Source organism: Leucoraja erinacea, chromosome 8 (genome assembly GCF_028641065.1).
Source record: "Leucoraja erinacea ecotype New England chromosome 8, Leri_hhj_1, whole genome shotgun sequence".
Classification (NCBI taxonomy): Eukaryota; Metazoa; Chordata; class Chondrichthyes; order Rajiformes; family Rajidae; genus Leucoraja; species Leucoraja erinaceus.
The window spans coordinates 38,804,413-38,827,390 of NC_073384.1; the positions used below are offsets into that span (position 1 = coordinate 38,804,413).

At 42.2% G+C, this 22,978-nt stretch overlaps 1 protein-coding gene across 1 annotated transcript in view; it reads right to left on the bottom strand.

Annotated features, from left to right (window-relative positions):
* The window catches only part of slc30a6 (solute carrier family 30 member 6), a 108,761-nt gene that overhangs the window by 65,954 nt on the left and 19,829 nt on the right, over positions 1 to 22,978 (bottom strand). The window contains exons 3-4 of the mRNA XM_055639538.1: positions 17,947 to 18,033; positions 16,788 to 16,872 (exon numbers count right to left, since the gene is read on the bottom strand). Of these exons, the coding sequence (XP_055495513.1) occupies positions 16,788 to 16,872; positions 17,947 to 18,033 (172 nt within the window). The remainder of the gene's footprint in view (positions 1 to 16,787; positions 16,873 to 17,946; positions 18,034 to 22,978) is intronic.

Below are 22,978 nucleotides of genomic sequence, written 5' to 3' on the forward strand. Positions count from 1 at the left end.
GTTTTTTTAAACATTCGTTTTTGCGGTAAGCTAAACATTGCAGAAAAGTCTTCAATAGCAGGTACACAAAAATGCTGGAGAAACTCAGCGGGTGCAGCAGCATCTATGGAGCGAAGGAGATAGGCAACGTTTCGGGCCGAAGCCCTTCTTCAGACTTCAATAGCAAGTAACTTTGCAAGAATATCATCTTTAGATTTATTTGGAAATTGGTTTCCAACTAAATCTGGAAAAAGGTCTTCGTTCTGGCCTTTTCTCATCTCCAGACTCCACACCAGATTTGGTATGTTTCCAAATACTCTTATATTTTAATGTACAGATATACTGTAGAAAATATTCTGACTGGTTGTGCCATGGCCTGGTAATGCAATTCAAACATGCAGAAACCGCAAGAGGTTGCAGAAAGCAGTGGACTCAGCCCTGTCCATCACGGACACAGCCCTTCCCACCATTGAAAGCATCCACACGAGGCGCTGACTCAAGAAGGCGTCATCTATCATAAGGATCCCCATCATCCAAGCCATGCCACCTTTTAGTTGCTACCGTTAGGCAGGAGATGCAAGAGTCTGAAGTTCCACACCACCAGATTCGGGAAGAGCTACTTTCTTGCCAATATTAGGTCTTGAATTTACCTGCAAAATCCTAATCCTGCCACAACAATGGAACACTACAGACCACTTCTTGCACTATCTTGGACTTGTTTTCTGATCTTTACACTTTATTTTAGAGATACATTGTGGAAACAGGCACAACGAGTCTGTGCCAACACGCAATTACCCCGTCCGCTAGCACTATCTGACACACTAGAATAATAGAATAGTATTGAATAACTTTTATTGTCATTTGAACCCAAGTTCAAACAAAATTACATCTCTGCAGTCATACGAACAAGAAAAAAACCAAGACACACAATTAACACAAACATCCATCACAGTGAATCTCCAAACACCTCCTCACTGTGATGGAAGGCAAAGTCTTGCCTCTCCCCTGTTCTTTATTCTTCTCCCAATGTTAAAGCCCCCGGCGGGCGATGGCAAGTCCCGCGGCCGTTAAAGCCGCGCCGGGCGATGTAAGGCCCCGCTCCGGGTCGTTTTCAACCCCGCAATTCGGGCGGGAGAAGTTGCCGTTGCGGGATCTCTGAAAAGCGGTCTCGCACCTGGGACCAGCGGGCTCCTGATGTTACCGTCCATTGCGGCTGGATCCTCCGAAGCTCCGAAGTTGGGTCCTAGCGTCGCGCCACCACAGCTCTCCACGCTCCGAAGTCGGCCAGCTCCACGATGGTTAGTCCGCAGGCTCCGCGACTGGAGCCCCTAGGTCGTTCCAGTTGGAGGCCGCTCCACGGTGCTAGGCCCCAACGACAGGGGAAAGGTCGGGTCCCCCGTACAGGGAAGAGATTTTAAAGTTTCCCCCCACATATACTCAGCTAAAAATAATATATAAACTACAACCAAAACATGCACTTAACAGTACAAAAAGAAAAAAAAGACAGACGGACTGCAGAGGCCGTTGCCGCGAAGCGCCGCCACTTCTGGAGCCACTCATTGCAATAGGGACAATTCACAATTACAGAAGTCAAATTAACCTGCAAACGTGTACGTCTTTGGATTGTGGGAGGAAACCGGAGCACCGGAGAAAACCCACATGGTCACAGGGGAACATATGAACTCCGTACAGACAGCATCCAAAGTTAGAATCATATCTGGATCTCTGGCGCTGTAAGGCAGAAAACTCCACCACTGTGCCACTGGTGTAATTTTGCACCAATGTCATTTTTTTTTTGCACGAACTTGTAGATTTTATGTGTAAATCAAGTGTGATCTATATATTTTAGGTGTGTTATTCATGTCCATGTGCCTGTGATATTGCTGCTAATAAGATTTTCATTGCACCCAAACTTCACCAAACTTGTGCATTTGTACATCGACTCAACTTAACTTGCAAAGTCTTGGCCCCGACTTTAGTTTGCGCGTAAGTCACTGCTCACCAATTAAATCAAGGAGAAGTGGGCAGCTGTAGATTTGCTGCCTTACAACGCCAGAGACCTGGGTTCGATCCTGACTATGAGTGCTGTCTGTATTAGAAACAATAGACACAGGAGTAGGCCATTCGGCCCTTTGAGCCAGCACCGCCATTCAATGTCATCATGGCTGATCATCCCCAATCACTACCCCGTTCCTGCCTTCTCCCCATATCCCCTGACTCCACTATTTTCAAGAGCCCTATCTAGCTATTGTTTGGTACATTCTCCCTGTGACTATGTGGGTTTTCTCCAGGTGCTCCGGTTTCCTTCCACAATCCAAAGACGTATAGGTTTGTAGGTTAATTTGCTTCAGTAATTAAAAAAAAAAAGTGTTAATTGTCCCTCGTTTGCGGAATAGCAGTACTGTACGGGGTGATTGCTGGTCAGTGCAGACTCGTTGGGCCGAAGGCCTGTTTTCTCGCTGTTTCTCTAAAGTAAAGAGAATCAAGACTAAAAAAACAGTAGGGAATTATTCTAATTTTTACAGATTAAAGATGGCCAATAACCAAGTTAATATTAGTAGAATGGGACATGTAAAATTGAAAGTGAAGCCAGATGGAATTGGATTAGCTGCAACAGCATTCCAGCCTGCAGAACACATTCTCCACCACAAGATGTTCAGATAAAATGTAATGGATATAAAGTAGTTTAATGCAATTATTTTTTCTTTATCTTTAAAATCACATCTGCCAAAAACCTGTATGATTAATAAGAATCTTGCCGCATTTACTGTAATTCAGTACCACAGATGTCAGGGTAGACTAAAGACATTAGAGTAACTAAATGGCAATTAATGAATGGGAATGAGAAGCTGTCAGAACTTAAACTCATATTACAGTCTATAGCTGAGGTCACTTTCCCAGGAGGATTAATCCCTCACATACATGATACAACCACTACTGGGCATTAGTGGCTTCTGAAGGAGGATAAACATTTATGTTCTTTTAGAAGGCTTTGTTGAAAAATTACCTTCTCCCCTACCTCCTAACGCGAGCTGGAGGTATAAACAGAATTGTCAAGTAGTCACTTTTGAATCAGAATTTTAAAATGATCATGAAAGCAAGGACACAGGTGTTCTAGAGGACAAAATGATTGATCAGGCTTGTAGAAAAATAAATAGAGTGTTCTTCATGGAGGGAGAGCAGGAAAGAGGCGAGGGGAAGGGCAAGAAAGCGAGGGAAGGGAGAGCAAGAGAACGGGAGAGAGATAAATTGGGGGGGGAGAGATGGGGAGGGGGAGAGAAAGAGGAATGGGAAGAGAGCACGAGAGAGGGGGGGAGCAAGATTGGGTGGGGGGAGAGATTAAAAGAGAGTGGTGGGGAAGAGAGCAAGCGAGAGGTAGGTAGGGGGAGGAGAGAGTGAGAGAGAAAGCTTATTGGTAGGGGAACTTGGCCTCGTGTTCCTATGCATTGAAATTGCATATCGGATCAGGGGGGGAGAGGGGGTGGTGGGGGGAGAGGAGAGAGGAGATGGGAGGGGGAGGAGGGGTAGGGGAAGAAGCTAGATTTGTCAAGTCTCAATTTAAAGTGGAGAACGTTCAAAATAGATGCAAGGAAAGACAATATGGGACATGAGTGAACAGAGACACCTAGGGGCTCAAACACTTAATTCCATTAAAATATGAGTGGAAGCAAGAAAGAAATGCGTTCCATACGTAAAAGAATGAGATAACAAAATATATTTATTTTTCTCTGTTTTTTTAAAAATAATTATAATTTTTTCTTGGGGCAATACAATTTCATCTGTTTGTGAGTCCATGTTCAGTGAACATAAAATAGTACAGCACACAGGAACAGGCAAAAGAGAGAGGTATCAAAGGGATGCACATGGGTTAAGTGAGTGGGAAAAAGTACCGGCAAATGTAGTATATTGTGGAAAAATATAAAACTGTTCATTTTAACAGAAATAATTAAAAACACAATCAAAACAGTGAACGTTTCAGAGTTCCAAGGTGCAAAGGGTCCTAGTTATCTGAATATATGACTGCAAATGACAACTGTAAGTTACTTAGAAAAGCTAAAAGGATGCTGTAGTTTATTGGTAGGGGAATTGAATACTAAACCAGGGAGGATATGCTTCAGTTATGGAACACATTTTTGATTCTATATTGAAATATTGTGTACAGTATTTGTTTCCATCTTTTGGGGAGGATGTAAATGCATTGGAATTAATTTAGAGATAGTTTACGTGACTAATGCCTTGAAGAGGTAGGTTTTTGTATGGGGAAAGATTGCACGTGGTAGTCTTGTATCTGCAGAGGTCAGATGAATGAAAATGGACTTGATTGTAACATTGTAGATCCTGTGGATGAAGATACTTCCTTTTGTGGAAAAACCTAAATTTTGGGGGTTGTTCATTTCCAGGAGAGATTTTTGTTTCCTCTCAGAAGTTTGTGAGTCTTTGGAACCTCTAACGGGTGGTGTAAGCACAGTCTTTGAATATTTAGAAGGCATATAGCAGATATTTGGTCAGCAAAGAGCTGGATATGGAATTGAGGAAACAATTGGACCAGTCATAATCTTTAAATGTGTGGAGGGGAAAGCCTGAGCGATCACTCCTGATACATAAGACTCTTAGTGGGCAATAACTAAAGTTGAAGTGGTGGATGGAAATGCTTCTTTATACAAGAGGGAAGGTGGAAACAGAATGCAAGAGACACAGAGGTGCGTAGGCAAATAAGAGAAGATATGTGGCCATCAGCGAATAAAAATATACCAAGAAAAAATGTTGAGGGTGACAGATAAAGGCAAATACATAGAAATGAAAAGAAAATAATGAAAGTGAACTATTCAAGATACAAGATACAAGATAAATTTAATTGTCATTTGGACCCCTTGAGGTCCAAACGAAATGCCGTTTCTGCAGCCATACATTACAAACACATAGACCCAAAACACAACATAATTTACATAAACATCCATCACATCGCTGTGATGGAAGGCCTAATAAACTTATCTCTCCACTGCACTCTCCCCCCCCGATGTCAGAGTCAAAGTCAAAGCCCCCCGGCTGGCGATGGCGATTGTCCCGCGGCCATTAAAGCCACGCTGGGTGGTGCGAGGTCGCACACCGGGTCTTGGTGTTAGAGCCCCCGGTGTGCGCTCGCAGAGTCCCGCGGCCATTCCAAGCCGCGCGGGGCAGTGATGTCAGGCCCCGCTCCAGGAGCTCTTCAACCCCGCAACTCGGGCGGGGGAAGTCGCCGTTGCAGGAGCCCTGAAAAGCGGTCTCCCTCCAGGGAGCCGCGGGCTCCCGATGCCGCCGTCCACAGACCTGCCGTTGGAACCTCCGACTCTCCGGTAGCAGCAGCAGCAACAGCAGCAGCGCTCCTCCACCGCTCCACCTGCTCCGGACTCGGCCAGCCCCGCGACGGCGACGGTGAGTCGTAGCACCAGAGTCCCCGGCTTCTTCCTGTTGGAGGCCGCTCCTCGTTGCGGCCCCAACGACAACGGAAACCCGACAAGAAAAGGTCGGGTCTCCCGTGCAGGGAGAGATTTAAAAAGTTTCCCCCCCCCCTCCCACCCCACCCCCACCCCCCCACACACACACCCCAACAAAAAATAACAAAAACTACATTTAAACACAGACAGAAAATAATAAAACGCGGACAGACTGCAGAGGCCACTGCTGACCAGAGTCGCGCCGCCCACCGGATTTTTCACCGGATTTATTCATAGATGGAAGAAAATAGAATGGCATTAAATAAAACTCAAGGATACTAGACAGAATAATAGGGAACGCATCATGGAAAAACATGGGATTACAAGAGAGAGAAAAATAGAATTAAAATGCAAGAGAGGAAGTATATAAGGTAAGGGGAATAAAGTCCTCCAACAGTGAAAGGCAAATTGTGAACAAGTTGTGCTAGTAATGGTGAAATAAAAAGTATGGAATAAAAAGCGTAACATTAATGTTACTGATTAAACCAAGAAAAGGCAGCCAGCACAGAAACAAAATGAAAGCAAATACACAAAGGTTGAAAATGGCAATTACAGCAGAAAAAACGAATGAGAGCAAAACTATCCAATAGTGCACAATGTGGAAAAATAAGTGAAGGCTTTGGGGATCACTCCTGATTTGTGTGGCTCATATTTTCGTGTACAGTAATCCCATTTGAAGTGGAAGATGGAAATGTTTCTTTATACAAGAGGTAAAGTGGCAACAGAACGCGATGGAAACTCGGACGAGAAATACAGATGAACATCCAAAGAATACCTGTGTAGGTTCGGAGATAGACACAAAAAGCTGGAGTAACTCAGCGGGACAGGCAGCATCTCTGGGGAATAGGTGACGTTTCTTCATGGTCTCTACCTGAAATGTCACCCATTCCTTCTCTCCGGAGATGCTGCCTTCCCGCTGAGTTACTCCAGCTTTTTGTGTCTATCTTCGGTTTAAATCAGCATCTATAGTTCCTTCCTACACTTGTGTAGGTACAGCAGCCTGTCCTTAAATGCAAAACAGCAAGATGAACAGAAAGCACTGGAATCAAATTGCTCTGTAAACACACAATACAAGGAGTGAAAGGAGTAAATAATATTGTATGAACAGTGTAAATTGCATGGTAAAAAATATTTCCCAAAAAGGCTTTAATATTTGTAATAATCAGCAATTCTGGGAAATAAATGTATAATTTTGATCAATGCCCAAGCCTGAGGAAGCAAAGCAAGTAAATCTATCTTTTAAGGTGAAAATTACGTTATTTTTGTGTAATCTCATCCTCTTCAGGGTTGCATAGATGTTCATCCTAGAATATCATCTCACTGCTCAAATCTTGAACAGTCTTACTGGGTTTCAAGCTATTTTATAATCTCCCCATACACAGCAACTGAGTGATGAAGTGTCAATAGCTGATTAAAATCAGAAGTCAAAAGGATCACGCGCGCATATTGCAGGTAACCATTACCGGATTGTGCAGTAGATGCTCTTTTGTATGAGATCTCTCGGGATCAATGACTGTGGTTTTACTGGTTAATGGTTCTGAATTGGGTGCCAATTGTTCTTTTGAAAACAACCTCTTCGAACAATCAGATTGTGGTTTATTGCATTGTTGGTCCTTGGGGTGTTCAAAATTTGGGTGTGTATTTCAAAATCAAATTTATTGCATCAATCCTACTTCTGCTTTACATTTATTTCCATTTTCCATATCCATTGTCCTTGTAACCAAGAGTAACGCATTTACTTTGTATGTTCTATTATTACTATATAAAAAAAAACTTTGCATGTTCTTTCAATTGCTATATAACAAAACACAAAGCGGTGGAGTAACTCAGCGGGTCAGACAGCAACTCTGGAGAAAGCATGGTTAGGCGAGTTCAGCAGCATTAACCAGCATCTGCAGTTCCTTCCTACACATGGATAGGCAACTTTTTGGGTGACCTGAAATGTCGTCTATCCATGTTCTCCAAAGATGCTGCCTGAACCGCTGAGTTACTTCTGCACTTTGTGTATTTTATGTAAGCCAGCATCTGCAGTTCCTTGTTTCTGCAGTATCTTATAGAAACATATAAAATTATAAAAGGACTGGACAAGCTAGATGCAGCAAAAATGTTCCCAATGTTGGGCGAGTCCAGAACCAGGGGCCACAGTCTTAGAATAAAGGGGAAGCCATTTAAGACTGAGGTGAGAAAAAACATTTTCACCCAGAGAGTTGTGAATTTGTGGAATTCCCTGCCGCTGAGGGCAGTGGAGGCCAAGTCACTGGATTGATTTAAGAGAGTTAGATTAGAGCTCTAGGGGCTAGTGGAATTAAGGGATATGGGGAGAAGGTAGGCACGGGTTATTGATTGGGGCAGGAGTAGGCCATTCGGCAACTTCGAGCCAGCACCGTCATTCAATGCAATCAGTACCCCGTTCCTGCCTTATCACCCTACCCCTTGATTATCACCCTACCCCTTGATTTCCCTAGCCCTAAGAGCTCCATCTAACTCTCTTTTGAATGCATTCACAACTCTCTGTATGAAAAAGGTTTTCCTCATCTCAGTTCTAAATGGTATACCCCTTATTCTTAAACTGTGGCCCCTGGTTCTGGACTCCCCCAACATCGGGAACACGTTTCCTGCATCTAGCGTGTCCAATCCCTTAATAAATGTATATGTTTCTAAATTCCAGTGAATACACGCCCAGTCGCTCCATTCTTTCATCATATGACAGTCCCGCCATTCCGGGAATTAACCTTGTGAACCTACGCTGCACTCCCTCAATAGCAAGAATGTCCTTCCGCAAATTAGGAGATCAAAACTCAAGTGTGGTCTCACCAGTGCCCTGTTCCACTGCAGAAGGACCTATTTGCTTCTATACTCAACTCCTTTTGTTATGAAGGCCAACATGACAGAGCTTTCTTCACTGTCTGTTGTACCTGCATGCTTACTTTCAATGACTGTACTAGGACACCCAGGTCTCATTGTACTTCCCCTTTTTCTAATCTGACACCATTCACATAATGTTTAAGAAAGAACTGCAGATGCTGGAAAAATCAAAGGTAGACAAAAATGCTGGAGAAACTCAGCGGGTGAGGCATCATCTATGGAACGGAGGAATAGGTGACGTTTCGGGTCGAGACCCTTCTTCAGACTGATGTGGGGGTGGGGGGGGGAAAGAAAAAAGGAAGAGGTGGAGACAGTAGGCTGTGGGAGAGCTGGGAAGGATGGGGAAGGAGGGAGAAAGCAAGGACTACCTGAAATTGGAGGTCAATGTTCATACCGCTGGGGTGTAAACCACTCAAGCGAAATATGAGGTGCTGCTCCTCCAATTTGCAGTGGGACTCTGGTTATGGAGGAGGCCCAGGGCAGAAAGGTCAAATTTGGAATGGGAGGGGGAGTTGAAGTGCTAAGCCACCGGGAGATCAGGTTAGTTAATGTGAACTGAGCAGAAGTGTTGGATCTGCCTTCCCGTTCTTTCCTCCAAAGTAGATAACCTCTCATTTATCCACATTATACTACTGCATCTGCCCACTCACCCAACCTGTCCAAGTCACTTTGCATCCTCATGTTAATGTTACTTTTAATTCCTTCATCTAAATCATAAATGTATATTGTAAATAGCTGCGGTCCCAGAACAGAGCCTTGCGGCACCCCTAGTCACAACCTGCCATTCTGAAAATGACCTGTTAATCCCTACTCTTTGTTTCCTGTCTGCCAACCAATTTTATAACCATGTTAATAGCCTACCCCCAATACCACTAATCTCTTGTGTGGGACCTTATCAAAGGCTTTCTGAAAGTCCAGGTACACTACATCCACTGGCTCTCCCATGTCAATTTTACCTGTTACATTAAAGAAATTCCAGAGGATTTGTCAAGCTTGCTGACCTGGACTGAGCATGGAATAATTTGCCCATTTCAGAGGGTGCCTGCAACAGGGCCTGACTGAAGCCTCAATGTTGCAGATGTTGGCCTCGGAGAGGAAGCTGACGTTGATTTGTTTGCCAATGAATTTAACAATTGACCTTCTCCAGAACGCTGACGTGCAGGTCCAATGGCCTGTGCCATCCGGTAGACCATATGTTTTTTTTCCTCAGATAGCCAAAGACTGCAATGAAGGTGGTGACCAATTTCTGCCGTCGCTGAAAGGAGCTCCTAAAATGTAGACAGTGCACCACATTTGCCATAATCTTAACTCTGACTCCCTATTTACAAATCTTTCCTTCTCCGACTCCAGCAGCAGTAAAAATATCACTTTCCTCTTCTTGGATATAACTCTGTACCTATATTCTGGAACCACGACCTCATCATCAGAAGCATTTCCACAAATAGGGCAAATAACTAAAGCATGGAGCGTGCATGGAGCGTAAAAGTTTATTCAACATACAGATGGTTTGCCATTAGTACTATTCTTCTCAAATTATTACGTTTGGAATGTGGAAGCCTGCATGCAGCCCATATTTTCCAAAGGTAGACACAAAATGCTGGAGTAACTCAGGCAGCATCTCTGAAGACAAGGAATAGGTAGTGTTTTCGGTCGGAACCCTTCCTTAGACCAAAAGATAAAGGTGGGGTGGAAGAGGGGAAAACTGGATGCAAGAAAAAGCCAGAACAAATCTGGAGTTGTGAAGTGTGGGGAAGATGTGCTAACGAGAGGGATCCAAGGATGTGAACAGTGCCCATTTTTTTCATTTGCGATTGTCAACAAACAAAAAGTCTCAAGATTGGAATCTATCATGAAATAAATACAGGAATTGGTATCTAATACTAGTGCTGCATTCAACAGTGGGATATAATATTAGAGGCATAGGGACTCCAGAATATTAGTTTATTGTTATTAATTTTGTTAACAATACCAATTACAAGATTAGATGAATAGGTAGCAAAATCAAGTAGAGTCACTTTTTGCCATTAAGTTATTGGTTACTCCGTCAATCATTGCATTTCATCTCCATCTCCATGGTCAGTCATTATGGTGTTAAATTTTACATTGTTTAATGCGATTCCTCCTAATGGATAAATCAGACCAATTCATAACGAGTTGGTCTCCATTCGTCGTTTTTTTGGAATCATATGGTGCAACACAATTGTAAAAAATAACTGTTTCAGGACTGGACGAGGGTTGGTCAAGACTATAAATAATGATCTCCTTTTCTTTTCACTATTTTCTCTCTCAACTTTCTTCATTTACTCGTTTTCTTTCTTCACACACTATATATTTCACATTTTTCTAGCCTTTACTATCTAACCTCTTTTTCTTATTCTCATCTTTTTTCAATGTAACAAAAAAAAAAGAAGTTGTACATAAAATGTATTATGAAAATATATATTAGGCACTTTGGTGCCATATGACTGTGCTTACTTCTAATAAAATAAAATATTTAAAAAAAAAATAAATAAAAAAATAAAAAAAAAATTATGGTGTTAAATTTTACATTGTTTAATGTCTCTGGAATTGACATTCATAGCTGTGCAAGAATGTTTGCTGCAAGAATGACGAGTATTGATAAAAACATGAACCACAATAAAAAGAGCTGTTGTTCCAACAAGTTCAATTTGTACAGTCATATTTCTTCCTTTATAAAAAAAAGTCCTCTAGGTGGATGAATTAGTACAGATTAAAATGCTTTTACTTCTACAAAAGCAACCACACCCCGAGACAAAGGGAAGTCCTGGAATTATAACATTCTGTTGCATTTATTTATCTATGTCCAACTTTGATTTACTTCAATTACATGATGCTAATTATTTTGAAAACATTTTTACAAAATAACTTTCTTTACAATTAAAGAGATTTAAAATATAGCAGGAATTCCCAGTTTACACCATTTACACGAGGTTCCATCATTTCCCAAGAATTCTTCCATGTTATACAATAGTAAAATATCACAGCAGCAGCAGATTGTCGCTCCCTTCAGTTTCACCCCACCTACACCCCTCTGCTTCCCGGCCATGTGTGTGACCCCTTCCCTCCCCTCTCCAGTTCCCCGCCCATTACACCGGCGCGGGGGCTTTGCACTGTCTTCATGTCGGCGATGCCAGCAGGTCAATGCCAGTCACCAGAGACGTCAGGACCAACGGAACACCGACCCCCAGGCCCAATGCAAGCACGGAGATCCCAGAGACCCACAGCCAGCAGCAGCCCAGCCCCGTACCAACTCCAGAGGAACACGCTTCCCGTAGGGACAGAAGCTGATGGTGTGCAAGGTAGTCTTGTTCTTGGGGTTGCAGATGAGGGGGCGCAGCTCGGGCTGTGACGTCTCCGGCCACCCCCCTGTACAGGAGCTGAGACTGGGAACTGTACCGCCCTTGCAGGAGAGCAGGAGAGTGGGGTTGTTTGCAGTTGCAGAGGGAGGGGGCAAGGACGGTGCAGTCCACAGTCTCAGCTCCTGTCCGGGGGGTGGCCGGAGACGTCAGGACCAACGGGACACCGACTGCAAGCACGGAGATCCCGGCGACTCACAGCCAGCAGCAACTCTAGCCCTGCCCCGCTGCAACTCCAGAGGAACCCGGGTTGCGGATGAGGGGGCGCAGCTCGGGCTGTGGGCGAACTGCCACTTGTCGCTGTAGCGGCCCATCGGGGAGTGGGTTCCTGTTGGTCCTGACGTCTCCGGCCACCCCCCTGGACAGGAGCTGAGACTGGGAACTGTACCGCCCTTGCCCCCTCCCTCTGCAACTGCAAACAACCCCACTCTCCTGCTCACCTGCAAGGGCGGTACAGTTCCCAGTCTCAGCTCCTGTACAGGGGGGGTGGCCGAAGACGTCAGGACCACCAGAAGCCGCTCCCCGATGGGCCGCTACGGCGACAAGTGGCAGTTCGCCCACAGCCCGAGCTGCGCCCCCTCATCGGGACACCGACCCCCAGGCCCACTGCAAGCACGGAGATCCCAGATCAGCAACTCCAGCCCAGCCCCGCTCCAACTCCAGAGGAACACGCTCCCCGTAGGGGCAGAAGCTGATGGTGTGCAAGGTACGTCTTGTTCTTGGGGTGGCGCAGCTCGGGCTGTGGGCGAACTGCCACTTGTCGCCGTAGCGGCCCATCGGGGAGCGGATTCCTCTGGAGTTGGAGGGACAGGGAGACACAGCGGCGTTTGAGAATGGTGGGCAATCACTTCCAAAGTTCTACCCACACAGTCAGTACACCTCTCCTATACTTGTCTCCCGCACTAAGATTATCTCGCAGAGAATGATCCCAGCCTAACCCTCCCTATTCTCTCCTATTCTGCAAGAAAAAACTACATTGAAGACTCAAACTCGCGATCGAGTAACTGCTGGGATCGAGGCGCAAATTCGCGACCTTGCGGATATGAGCCGAGCACTCTGCCACTGAGCCAGCCGTTAAAATCTACGCTAAAAATCTTCCAATCCGAAAGCCGAAAAATTCCGAATTACGAAAAGTGTCTGGTCCCAAGGTTTTCGGATAAAAGGTTGTGCACCTGTATAAGTATCTCTAGGTATAATAGCCATTTTCACCACATGAATTTAAATCCTAATGAGTTGTCACCTTTACTATGTCAAAAAATAGTTCCTAAAAAAAAGGAAACAAAATACATTCTACAGCACAGCCGGTCGTACTATTTCATGGCAAAATTACATATTAAGTTGAAAGCAACTTGAAGAAATAAATTCTTAAAAGTAGATCAAATATGGGTAAAGGTCTCAGGCCTTAAAAAATATTTTCCACTGCTTGTTAATTGGTATTACTGTCCCGAATCTTACAATCACAGCTGAGGTTAGATAACAAGGCAGTTATTCATGCTTAACTGCATTCCAAGAGCAAGCATCACATTGCCCACCAATCTTCTCTGCTGACAGCACAGCCAACAGAATCATTTAATTTGACTTACTATGTTCCATTGATAGCATTTATTTCAATTTCAGCAGACATTTTACACTATAAGCAAACTCTCAAATAACTTTGGAGATACAAGGAACTGCAGTTGCTGGTTTATCAAAATATGACATAAAGTGCTGGAGTAACTCAGCAGGTCAGGTAGCATCTCCGGAGGGCAGCGCGGTGGCGTAGCAGTAGAGCTACTGTCTTACAGTGCCAGAGACCCGGGTAGGATCCTGACTACGAGTGCTGTCTGTAGAGCCAGTCTGTAGAGTACGTTCTCGCCGTGAACTGCGTAGGTGCTCGGGCTTTCTCCCACATTCCAATGACGTGCAGAATTGTAGGTCAATTGGCTTCTCTAAATAGCCCCATGTGTGTAGGATGTGATACTGGAATAAAGTAGAATTAGGTTCTGGGTGATCGTTGGTTGATATGGACCGAGTTGGCTGAAGAGCCTGTTTTCACGCTGTATCACTAAACTAGTCTCAATGTTGTGCATCTATCAAATCTATCCTTAATTTTCTTTTTGCTCCAAATAGAATACCAGCTTCCCCAATCTAAACTGATAGTAAAATATCACCCCTGGAACCATTAATTCAATCCAAGAAAGTGTATAATTACTTTCCCTGAAGCCCACCGTACTTTATATATCACATGTCCAAGTGCCTGCGTGCAAATGATAGGTCTACAGATCCCAAGAGTGCCAAAGGCCATTGGTGCATATAAATCAGCTTAGGTCACAGGACCACAGGTTTCAGATACAATTCACAAACCATCCACTGCTTGTTCAAATTGGGCCGGCCGACAGGCAAGATAATCTGGACACAGGTGGGTGCAAATAAGAAGATCTCAGACTCTAATGAAGGATCTACTCTTCCAGACTCCATCAGTGATCACAAGCAACTGGGTAATTATCAACAAGAACTTGAGATATCACAAACCTAAATTTACATGTTCACTTATCTCCAAATTTCAATCAGTAAGCCATAAGGTAGAGTTATAATTTCCTTTTTCCCATCACCCTATCTCCCAATGGTAACCCCAAGGAATTGTCATAATTTGGTCTTTCAGCAATTGACCAGTCAAGGTATGAGCTTCCAGTTGCCCGAGAACAATTGGTTTGAAGACTTTCATTTAAAAACATTGTCAATAAAAGTCCATTCACCAACTAACAAGAGCATGGAAATGCTGTTTTTCTCCCAAGTTGGAATGTGCAATAATTACATGCCTTCCTGCATCCCAATTACACTCAGCAATGAGAAGTGGGGTTTAGTAATTTGTAGATATTGTGGCAGTAGAAAACAACCTCTAATCTGAAATTGTGTGAAGTTAGAATGATGCCTCTTAGGACTATCCTTTGTATGCCAACAGTATGAAGCCATGCCAAATCAATCATTTGTTTTGTTCATGGAACACCTAATCATCATTCACACTGTGTTTAGTTAATTACCTAATTAAACGTATTACTTTTGTCTGAAGTAGGTACATTTGTTGATCCTGCAGTAGTTGAAGTGTTTCTAAAAAGAGCACCATCTTTCCTTTTTAAACTAGCAGCTTTCCATTAGAATATAAACAGAATAAACATCCATCATTAACGTAAAACATTACTGCATTAAAGGGCCTGTAAAGCTGCAGAAAGTAAAAATTTGATTGTTTTGTTAAAGGTACTGCTGATTCTATGCAAGTCCATACGTTTCAATAGACCACTAATTTCAATGGAACATCTTACAGGGTCCATGCTAAAAGGACAACATTTTTAAATGTACACCCCTGATAAATTTCCTTCTCCACTTATACTGCTTGTCTGAAAGCAAGCTAGAAACCAACCTACTAGTCAAATTAATTATGAATATGAAATCTGATAATTTCAGTACCTCAAAACATTTTAATTTAGGGACTCTTTTCAACTCAGTAATAAACATTGCTGAAATTGAAAATATGCTCATATTTTAGCTATTTATACCATAAATTCAATTAAACGAGGTAATGCGGACCCATTTTTTAAGCAAACATTTTTGCAGGACTTCGAAAAAGGTCTCTAATTATACTAACATAGTACATCCAGAGATAAATATTGTATAAATTAGGCACATCAATGTATGTAGTTTTTGTGTTTTTTCACTTGCCATTTAAGTTATTTTTAAAAACACCTTTAAAGGATTATTAGGTGAAATCTCATTAAGTCTCGCACACCTGCAACGTCTCCGGGGAGTTCAGTACTTAATGTTTTTATCCCTAGAGTTTTCATTTCATATTTTTAATGCATCTTCCACTAACATAATTGTATAACAACAGCTCATCTACTTGTTTATTGGAGTGGTTTTGGTTTTCCTCATTCATACAGGCAGAAAATAAAACAGCCAATTAAAAAAAAATAATCATTCAATCACTATCTACTTCATAAGTCACATTCATCGTCTCATAGTTCCATACTTCAATATTTTTTTAAATGGACAATACCTTCATTAACTCCTTCCTTGTCAAATATTGCTGTAATTTTTTTCCCTGAGATAGTTTCTACTTCATGTAACATTTATATAGCCCAGGGAGTGGCACAAAGGCAACAGCGGTAGAGCTGCTGCCTCACAGCTTCAGAGAAGCTGGTTCGATCCTGACTTTGGGTGCTGTCTGTGTGGACTTTGTAAGTTTTTCCTGTGACTGCTTCTGTTTCCTCTGGATACACCGGTTTCCTCCAAACTTTCCAAAGACAGGTTTCCAAACCTGTCCGTCAGGAAGATATGGGGTGGGTGACATTTTGGGTCAGGAACATTCTTCTGAAGAGTCCCAACCTGAAACGTCACCCATCTATGTTCTCCAAGTGTTGCCTGACCCTTCAAAGCACTTTGTTTGCTCAGTGTTGAATGGAGTTTGGATTACCATAAAAAAGTAAGGAACTAATGATAGTGTAATAGTGAAAAAGATGAGTACAACACAAACACATTTTCTAGTTAAAAGGCCAGAATAATTTCTTGCTTAATGTGAAAATCCTATGACAACATTGAAGCCTTTGAACAAGCATAGCTGGGTACACTTCAATTACGATTGTTTCACATTTGCACCTCCTAGATCTCTTTGGCAAGATCTTAAGCTTCAACCAGCATTGCAATGTAAAGCCATATCTTACAAATCTGAAGATGGTCACAAAAGCTGTGTGGTTTCGCCACCACCACCACACCCCCCTCCCCCTCACAAAGACGCGAGAATGATCTTGGGTGCAAAAATTATAGATTTTAAGACCAAAAAAAAAAAAAATCAGTATTAATTTCTTCATCTGCTTTCAGCTGTTGTAAAAACAGCAATGGGTTATAAGAAGGCTAGTCTCACCATGCCAGTGGAGGAAGCAACAAAAACAAAAAAAACAGCTTTCTCACGCTATGTGGCTCAGTGGCTACAATGAAAAACTCTTTTTAACACGAGTTAACAAATCAACCTGGAGACTGATCAATTGGACGAGGTCACACATTAACATTTGGTTTTCCAAATCAAGTGTAAAAATCAATAAAGAAAGAAGTTTGTACTTACCCATACTATTTGTGGAACTGCACCACATCAGCAAAAGGCCAGTGCAAATCAAGTTCAATAATCCAAACAATAAGATTTTCCAGGACTGCGAAGTAAAAAAGATTGTATTGACAGCAATGTAACTTCAGCATTCATTTTACTTTGGGGGTCATTTTTAATGACAGAGATAATTTTACATGTGCAATCTAATATCAATAAGGAGGGAAACAGCCAAAGATTTCACATGCCATTCAGTATGAGAAAAGTGTGTTATATCAGGTAAATTATTCTTCCAATGATGCTTTAATGTTACATCAGAAATATATACAAAGTCCTTATGAAAGGCCTATATGGATTGGATGTGGGCAGGATGTTTCCACCCATGGGAAAGTCTACTACCAGAGGACATAGCCTCGGAATAAAAGGACAGACATTTAGAATAAGAACACTCGGTGGGCATAGCCTCGGAATAAAAGGACAGACATTTAGAATATGAGGAGGAATTTCCTTAGCCAGAGGGTGGTGAATCTATGGAATTCATTGCCACAGATTGCTGAGGAGGCCATCATTGGACATTTTTAAGGCAGAGATCGATTGATTCTTGATATATATACACAACAACAATTCTACAATTTCTATAGCAAATAAGAGGTCAGCATGTCCAAATGAACGCAGCTAATAACGTGCAATTTTAATTTCACCGAGGTCCCTGTCACAGAGCCCAGGTTCTCAATGGTTGGCGCCTGGTAGTGTAATTTTTGTCCCACTCTGTTCATTTCTTCTTTTCTGTGCTCCCATATGGCAGAGGCGGGCATGCACCGCCGGACATAGGAACAGTTTCCCCCTGTTATCAGGCTTCTGAATGGTCCTTTCATAAGGTGGGTACTGTCCATTTAACGTCTACCTGTAAAATGTAACTTGAACTTGAACCTCATTGAAGACATTGGACTTAGTCTAAGGAACTGGTGTGCTTCACCGCTGAGAACGATATTCTGTACTTGGTATTTTACTCTTTGCTCTATCTATTTTACTTGAGTTTTAACTGATTGTATTTGTGTATGGTATATTGATCAGTTTGGATAGCACGCAAAAGAAAGCTTTTCACGGTACCTCGGTGCATGTGACAATAATAAATCTAAACCTAATTTGCCGATGATGCAAAGACTCTGGGTGTACTTACCCTCCTGTCAGCTGCAACCAGCAGAAACTCCTGAGTAAATCTTCCACCTAATGACCGGTGAGTTTTGCGGAATGGATGAATAGTTCCCTGGAAAAGAAAAATTATAGGAAGATAGAAGTTAACATTAAACATATGGTATTTAAATGCTTCACGTAGGATATAGATTTAGTGTAAGAGGGAAGAGATTTGAGGACTATCTTTTTTATGTTCAAATGTTATAGGAGCAGAATTAGGCCATTCGGCCCAACAAGTCTACTTTACCATTCAATAATGGCTGATCTATCTTTCCTTCTCAACCCCATTCTCCAGCCTTCTTCTCATAACCCCTGACAACCATCATGAGCCATACAGCATTAAAACAGACCCTTCAGCTGAACTTTCCCATGCCGACCAGCCCGACTACCTGCCTGGGTTTGGCCCATCTATTAATATATAAAACTCAAATCCATCCGTCCGCCTGCAGTACGGATCCCTTCCTGCCTTTTGATTCGTTGACGGCTGCTCCTTCCTATCAGCTTCCAACACACTTCGAAACAAAGTTGCAAGACAGGAACACTGAACTTTTCACTGCTGCAGCAGGCAGGGGAGGTGCAATTGAGGGAGGTAGGGGAGTGCTGGAAACTTACATTTGGCAACGGCTTCAGTTCCATTGGAGGAGACGGGTGCATGGCGGAATATTGGGTTGGGGGAATCACACCATTGGGGGAGCTGCACTTGGTCTAGTATTCTCTAAACCTTTCCTATCCATTAACTTGTCCAAATGTTGTTATATTACCTGCCTCAACTACCCTTTCTGGTAGCTTGCTCCATATATACACCACCCAGAGTATGCACGTATCTGGAATGCACTGTCAGAGGGAGTGCTGGCTGCAGAGTCACTGACAGTGTTTAGAAAGAGTCAGGATGAGCACTTAAATTGCCTCGGCATAGAGGACTACAGGTCACGCTGCAAAATAGGATTAATGCAGGTGGGTTTCCACCAGTGCTGGACGTGGTAGGCTGCCTGGCCTGTTTCCATGCTGCATAATTATTTTTATTCATAATTTCCTTAAAAAAAGAAAACAACGCATTGCACCCAAATTCTAGGCTGATATTATACTGCGGTTCTACATTTTCAGCTGTGTTAAATGGTCATTAACTTTGGTGAAAGATCTCATCACTAGGGAGCTCTAACTAGCATTATTTACTCATAAAGAACCAATCTAACAATTCTGTACATGAAAAAAGTAATAACCATATCATCTTAAAATAATATGGCATGGAAGAAAAAGCAATCCAGAGAAATTAATTCCTTAGGCTTTTTAATATCTTTTTTCTTTCTTTTTTGTTTTCTTTCAGTGTAGTTGAAGTGAAAAATAACCAAGAGAACCAATGCATAAGATCAGGGTATTTGAAATCAAATGCAGACAGAATTAAAAAAAAAAATTATGGTTTTAAAATCTTTATGCCTGGAGCTGTTAGATTAAAATAATGATTACACAATTTCCACTGATTTCTACTCATTGCATAATGTTTGGGACAAAGACCCATCATTTATTTATTTGCTTCTGTAATCCACAATTTGAGATTTGTAATAGAAAAAAAATCACATGGGTTAAAGTGCACATTGTCAGATTTTATTAAAGGGTATTTTTATACATTTTGGTTTCACCATGTAGAAATTACAGCTGTGTTTATACATTATAGCAGGTCGGTGGGGGAGCTGCGAGACGGCTGCCCTGCCAGCAGCGTGTTCGTTATTTCTACTTTTTCTTTTGCCGTGTCTAGTGTTAGTTTGGGTGTCTCTCAGTATGTCTTATGTGGGGGTTAGGGGTGGGGAGGGGAAAGGAAAAAAACATTTTTGGTCACCTCCTCCACGGAGAGGTGACATTTTCGATGTCGCCTCCCTCGCGGCCTAACACCATGGTTTGGAGTGGCCTTTCCCGGAGGCGGGTCCGGATCATTGGCAGCGGGCGCAGTGTGGACTTTCCATGCTGAAGCGAACGAACCCTTGCCAGGGGGTCGCCAGAGAGGAATGCTCCGATCGCTGGCCTGGTGACTTTGGCACAGTGGAGACTGTGGTCCACGGAGCTTCTAACAGCGGCCGTGGAGTGGACTTATCATCCGGAGCCTGGGATCCCGCGCCGGGGATCGCCGGTGAAGAGCTCCGACCGCCGGCTTATAACATCGTGAAGCCATGGTCTGGAGAGCTTCTAGCCACGGGCAGGGCTTGGACTTATCACGTTTGTTCGCTGAATTTCATCAAAAGTTAATAATGCCTTGCTTTTGATGAAATTCAGCGAGCAAACGCGCTAATTCCCGATATTTTGGATCTTTAAATCTCCACGGCAAATGTCTGCTAAGCACTTCCGCTGTTTTTCCACCTTCAGTTCCCTCTTGTAATTACCTTACTTTCTATCTTTTTTTTTGCCTGAAAATTTAGGTCGCTGTGCTTCACGGTCACCCCGACTAGCACAGAAATTTCAGCTCAAATATCGGCCGTTTTCCATGTTTTTAACGGGTGGGAAAGTGCGTGTTTTCCCATTCACTAACATGTACCGATGTATAACATGTACTCCAGTTGAGATTTTCGGTCACGTGGGTGCGGATCTACGCTCCAGTGACCTTTTGTGAAATCACCCTATATTAAAATCTTACAATGTGCACTTTAATCACATGTGATTTTTTTTCAATTACATATCTCAAATTGTGGAGTACAGAGGCAAATAAATAAATGATGGGTCTTCGTCCCAAACATTATGGAGGGCACTGTATCCTTTTTTTTTAAATGTATTCTTGATATTAAATTTAATGAATTTTAATCAAGTGGACAACTTTGTAAAGTCAGAATTTTGGTGATTTAAATATTGTATAGTTATAATGTTAAGTTTTAAAATAATATCTTTACTAGCTTCATACTCTAGATACAATATTTTAAAATAATGATTTCATAGTTTATATTGATCAAAATATTCCTTCTGTGGTAACAAAGTTAATGACAATTTTGAATTCTTGAACCTGCATCACCATTTTCAAGGAACTGTGGACTTGAATCCCCAAGACTAACTGTTCATCAATATTCATTGTGATCGACCATTTACTGAAATCTTACTCCCATTTGACTTCCCAAAGTACATCACCCTGGACTTGTCAATTCCATCTGCCAGTGTTCTGCCCCATGATGTATGCAGCCTTAGACAACCTTCATTGCTCTGCACCAAATGGCCAATTTTCATACCAAGTGGGCAGAACATTGGCAGAGGGAATTGAGGCCCGACAAGTCCAAGGTGATGTACTTTAGGAAGTCAAATGGAAGTAAAAAAGTCAGCAAATGGTCAATCACTACTCATCATTCCTTCTCCCATTCATTTATAAGCATAACAGGCAAAACTGACCAAAATCCATCTATAATAAAGAATAACTTCTTTTTTTGTCTCAACTAACCTACAAGTGAACTCGTACTGCGTTTATCAGACCTTAATAAATTGATGCCTAATATCCCCCATTTGATCATGATGTGGTGATATATTATATATGGAACATTTGAAAGCCAACTTTAAAAACAGAATTCAGTTTCCCCAGATTACAAATTGTGTATTCGTTCACTGAAAACCTACACCAACCGGACAGATTACTAGAAGGCATGATAAATCATGGTCATTAACTGAAACATTATCCTGCTAAAACAGAACACTGTATCCATTAAAGTCAAACAGTTATGAGGTCCATCCTCCAACATGTGCAAGCAAGATTCCTTGCACTCAATACCGGTAATGGAGATTTTTCTGTGACATTTTAGTTTGCTACAATTAGAGTAGCTATTTTTTTTGTCAGTTTACATGTCCTTTCACTCGAGCAGTGGCTGACACTAATTATTGGGTTTTACAGCAAACAGGAGATGCATTATTTTGACTGCTATTATCTGGGAGTATTGTTTACACGTTGTTTCTCGTCGAGAAGCTCTTCCGTTAATAACCCTTCGTACAGAATGATCTTTGCACTGTTCAAAGATTTAAAAATATTTTAAATGACCTATTTACATGTTGTTTTTAATTAAAAAGCATAGCAACCGGTATAAATCCATAGGATGTATAGGAAAATGATGTCCATGGATTGGAAATATACGATCACTGGATTATCTAATCATTAGAGTACGGTAATTTTGAAAATACTAACTTGAAATCCACATTGCCCTGAACTATAAAAGTAGAAACAGCAAGAGTGTTCTTATTTAACAGTATTTAGTGAATAAAAGTTGATTAGAACGTCTCCTATGTCTTTTCTCCAGAGATGCTGCCTGACCCGCTGTGTTATTTCAGCATTTTGTGTCTATCTTCAGTGGGGAAGAAGTGTCTGGTATGTTGGTGAAAAATATGGAGGATGATTTGTTGTATATGGAGGCTAGCAGGACCAAAAGCGAGAACTGGAGGAATCTTGTTCTAGTTGGGAAGTGGAGTGAACGCAGATGTGTGGAAACAGCGAACATGGTTGAGATCGCCATCAACCATGGTGAAGGGAAAAAATACACTTCAAAAGAAATAATAACATCACAAAGACTGCTGTGGAAGAAGGCAGCTACATAACAGATACAATAGTCATGGAGAAAAATTGGAATGGAAGCTGACGTTGGACAAGGCCCTTGCGGAATACAAGTAGAAAATAACTTAAACTGGGAATCAGCAGGGCTAAAAGAGGCTGTGAAATGTCCTTGGCAGGTGGTATTAAATAGAAACCCAAGGCATTTTATACATTAAAAGTTAGAGGGTTGCTAGGGAGAGGGTAGGATTACTCGATGACAAGGGACAGAACTTATGCCGGGAGCCAAAGGAAATGGGTGAGGGAGTAAATGAGTACCTTGCATTGCCACTCATCAAGAAGAACATGGAGCATTAGGGATCAATGAGAGATGTGCTGATATTCTAGGGCTAGTTCATATCAAGAAGGAGATGGTGTTGCATCTTTTGAAGAACATTAACGTGGATTAATACTCAAGGCCTTATGAGACCTAACCAAGTTGAGGCAAGAGGGGAAATTGCTATGGTCTTGACAGAGT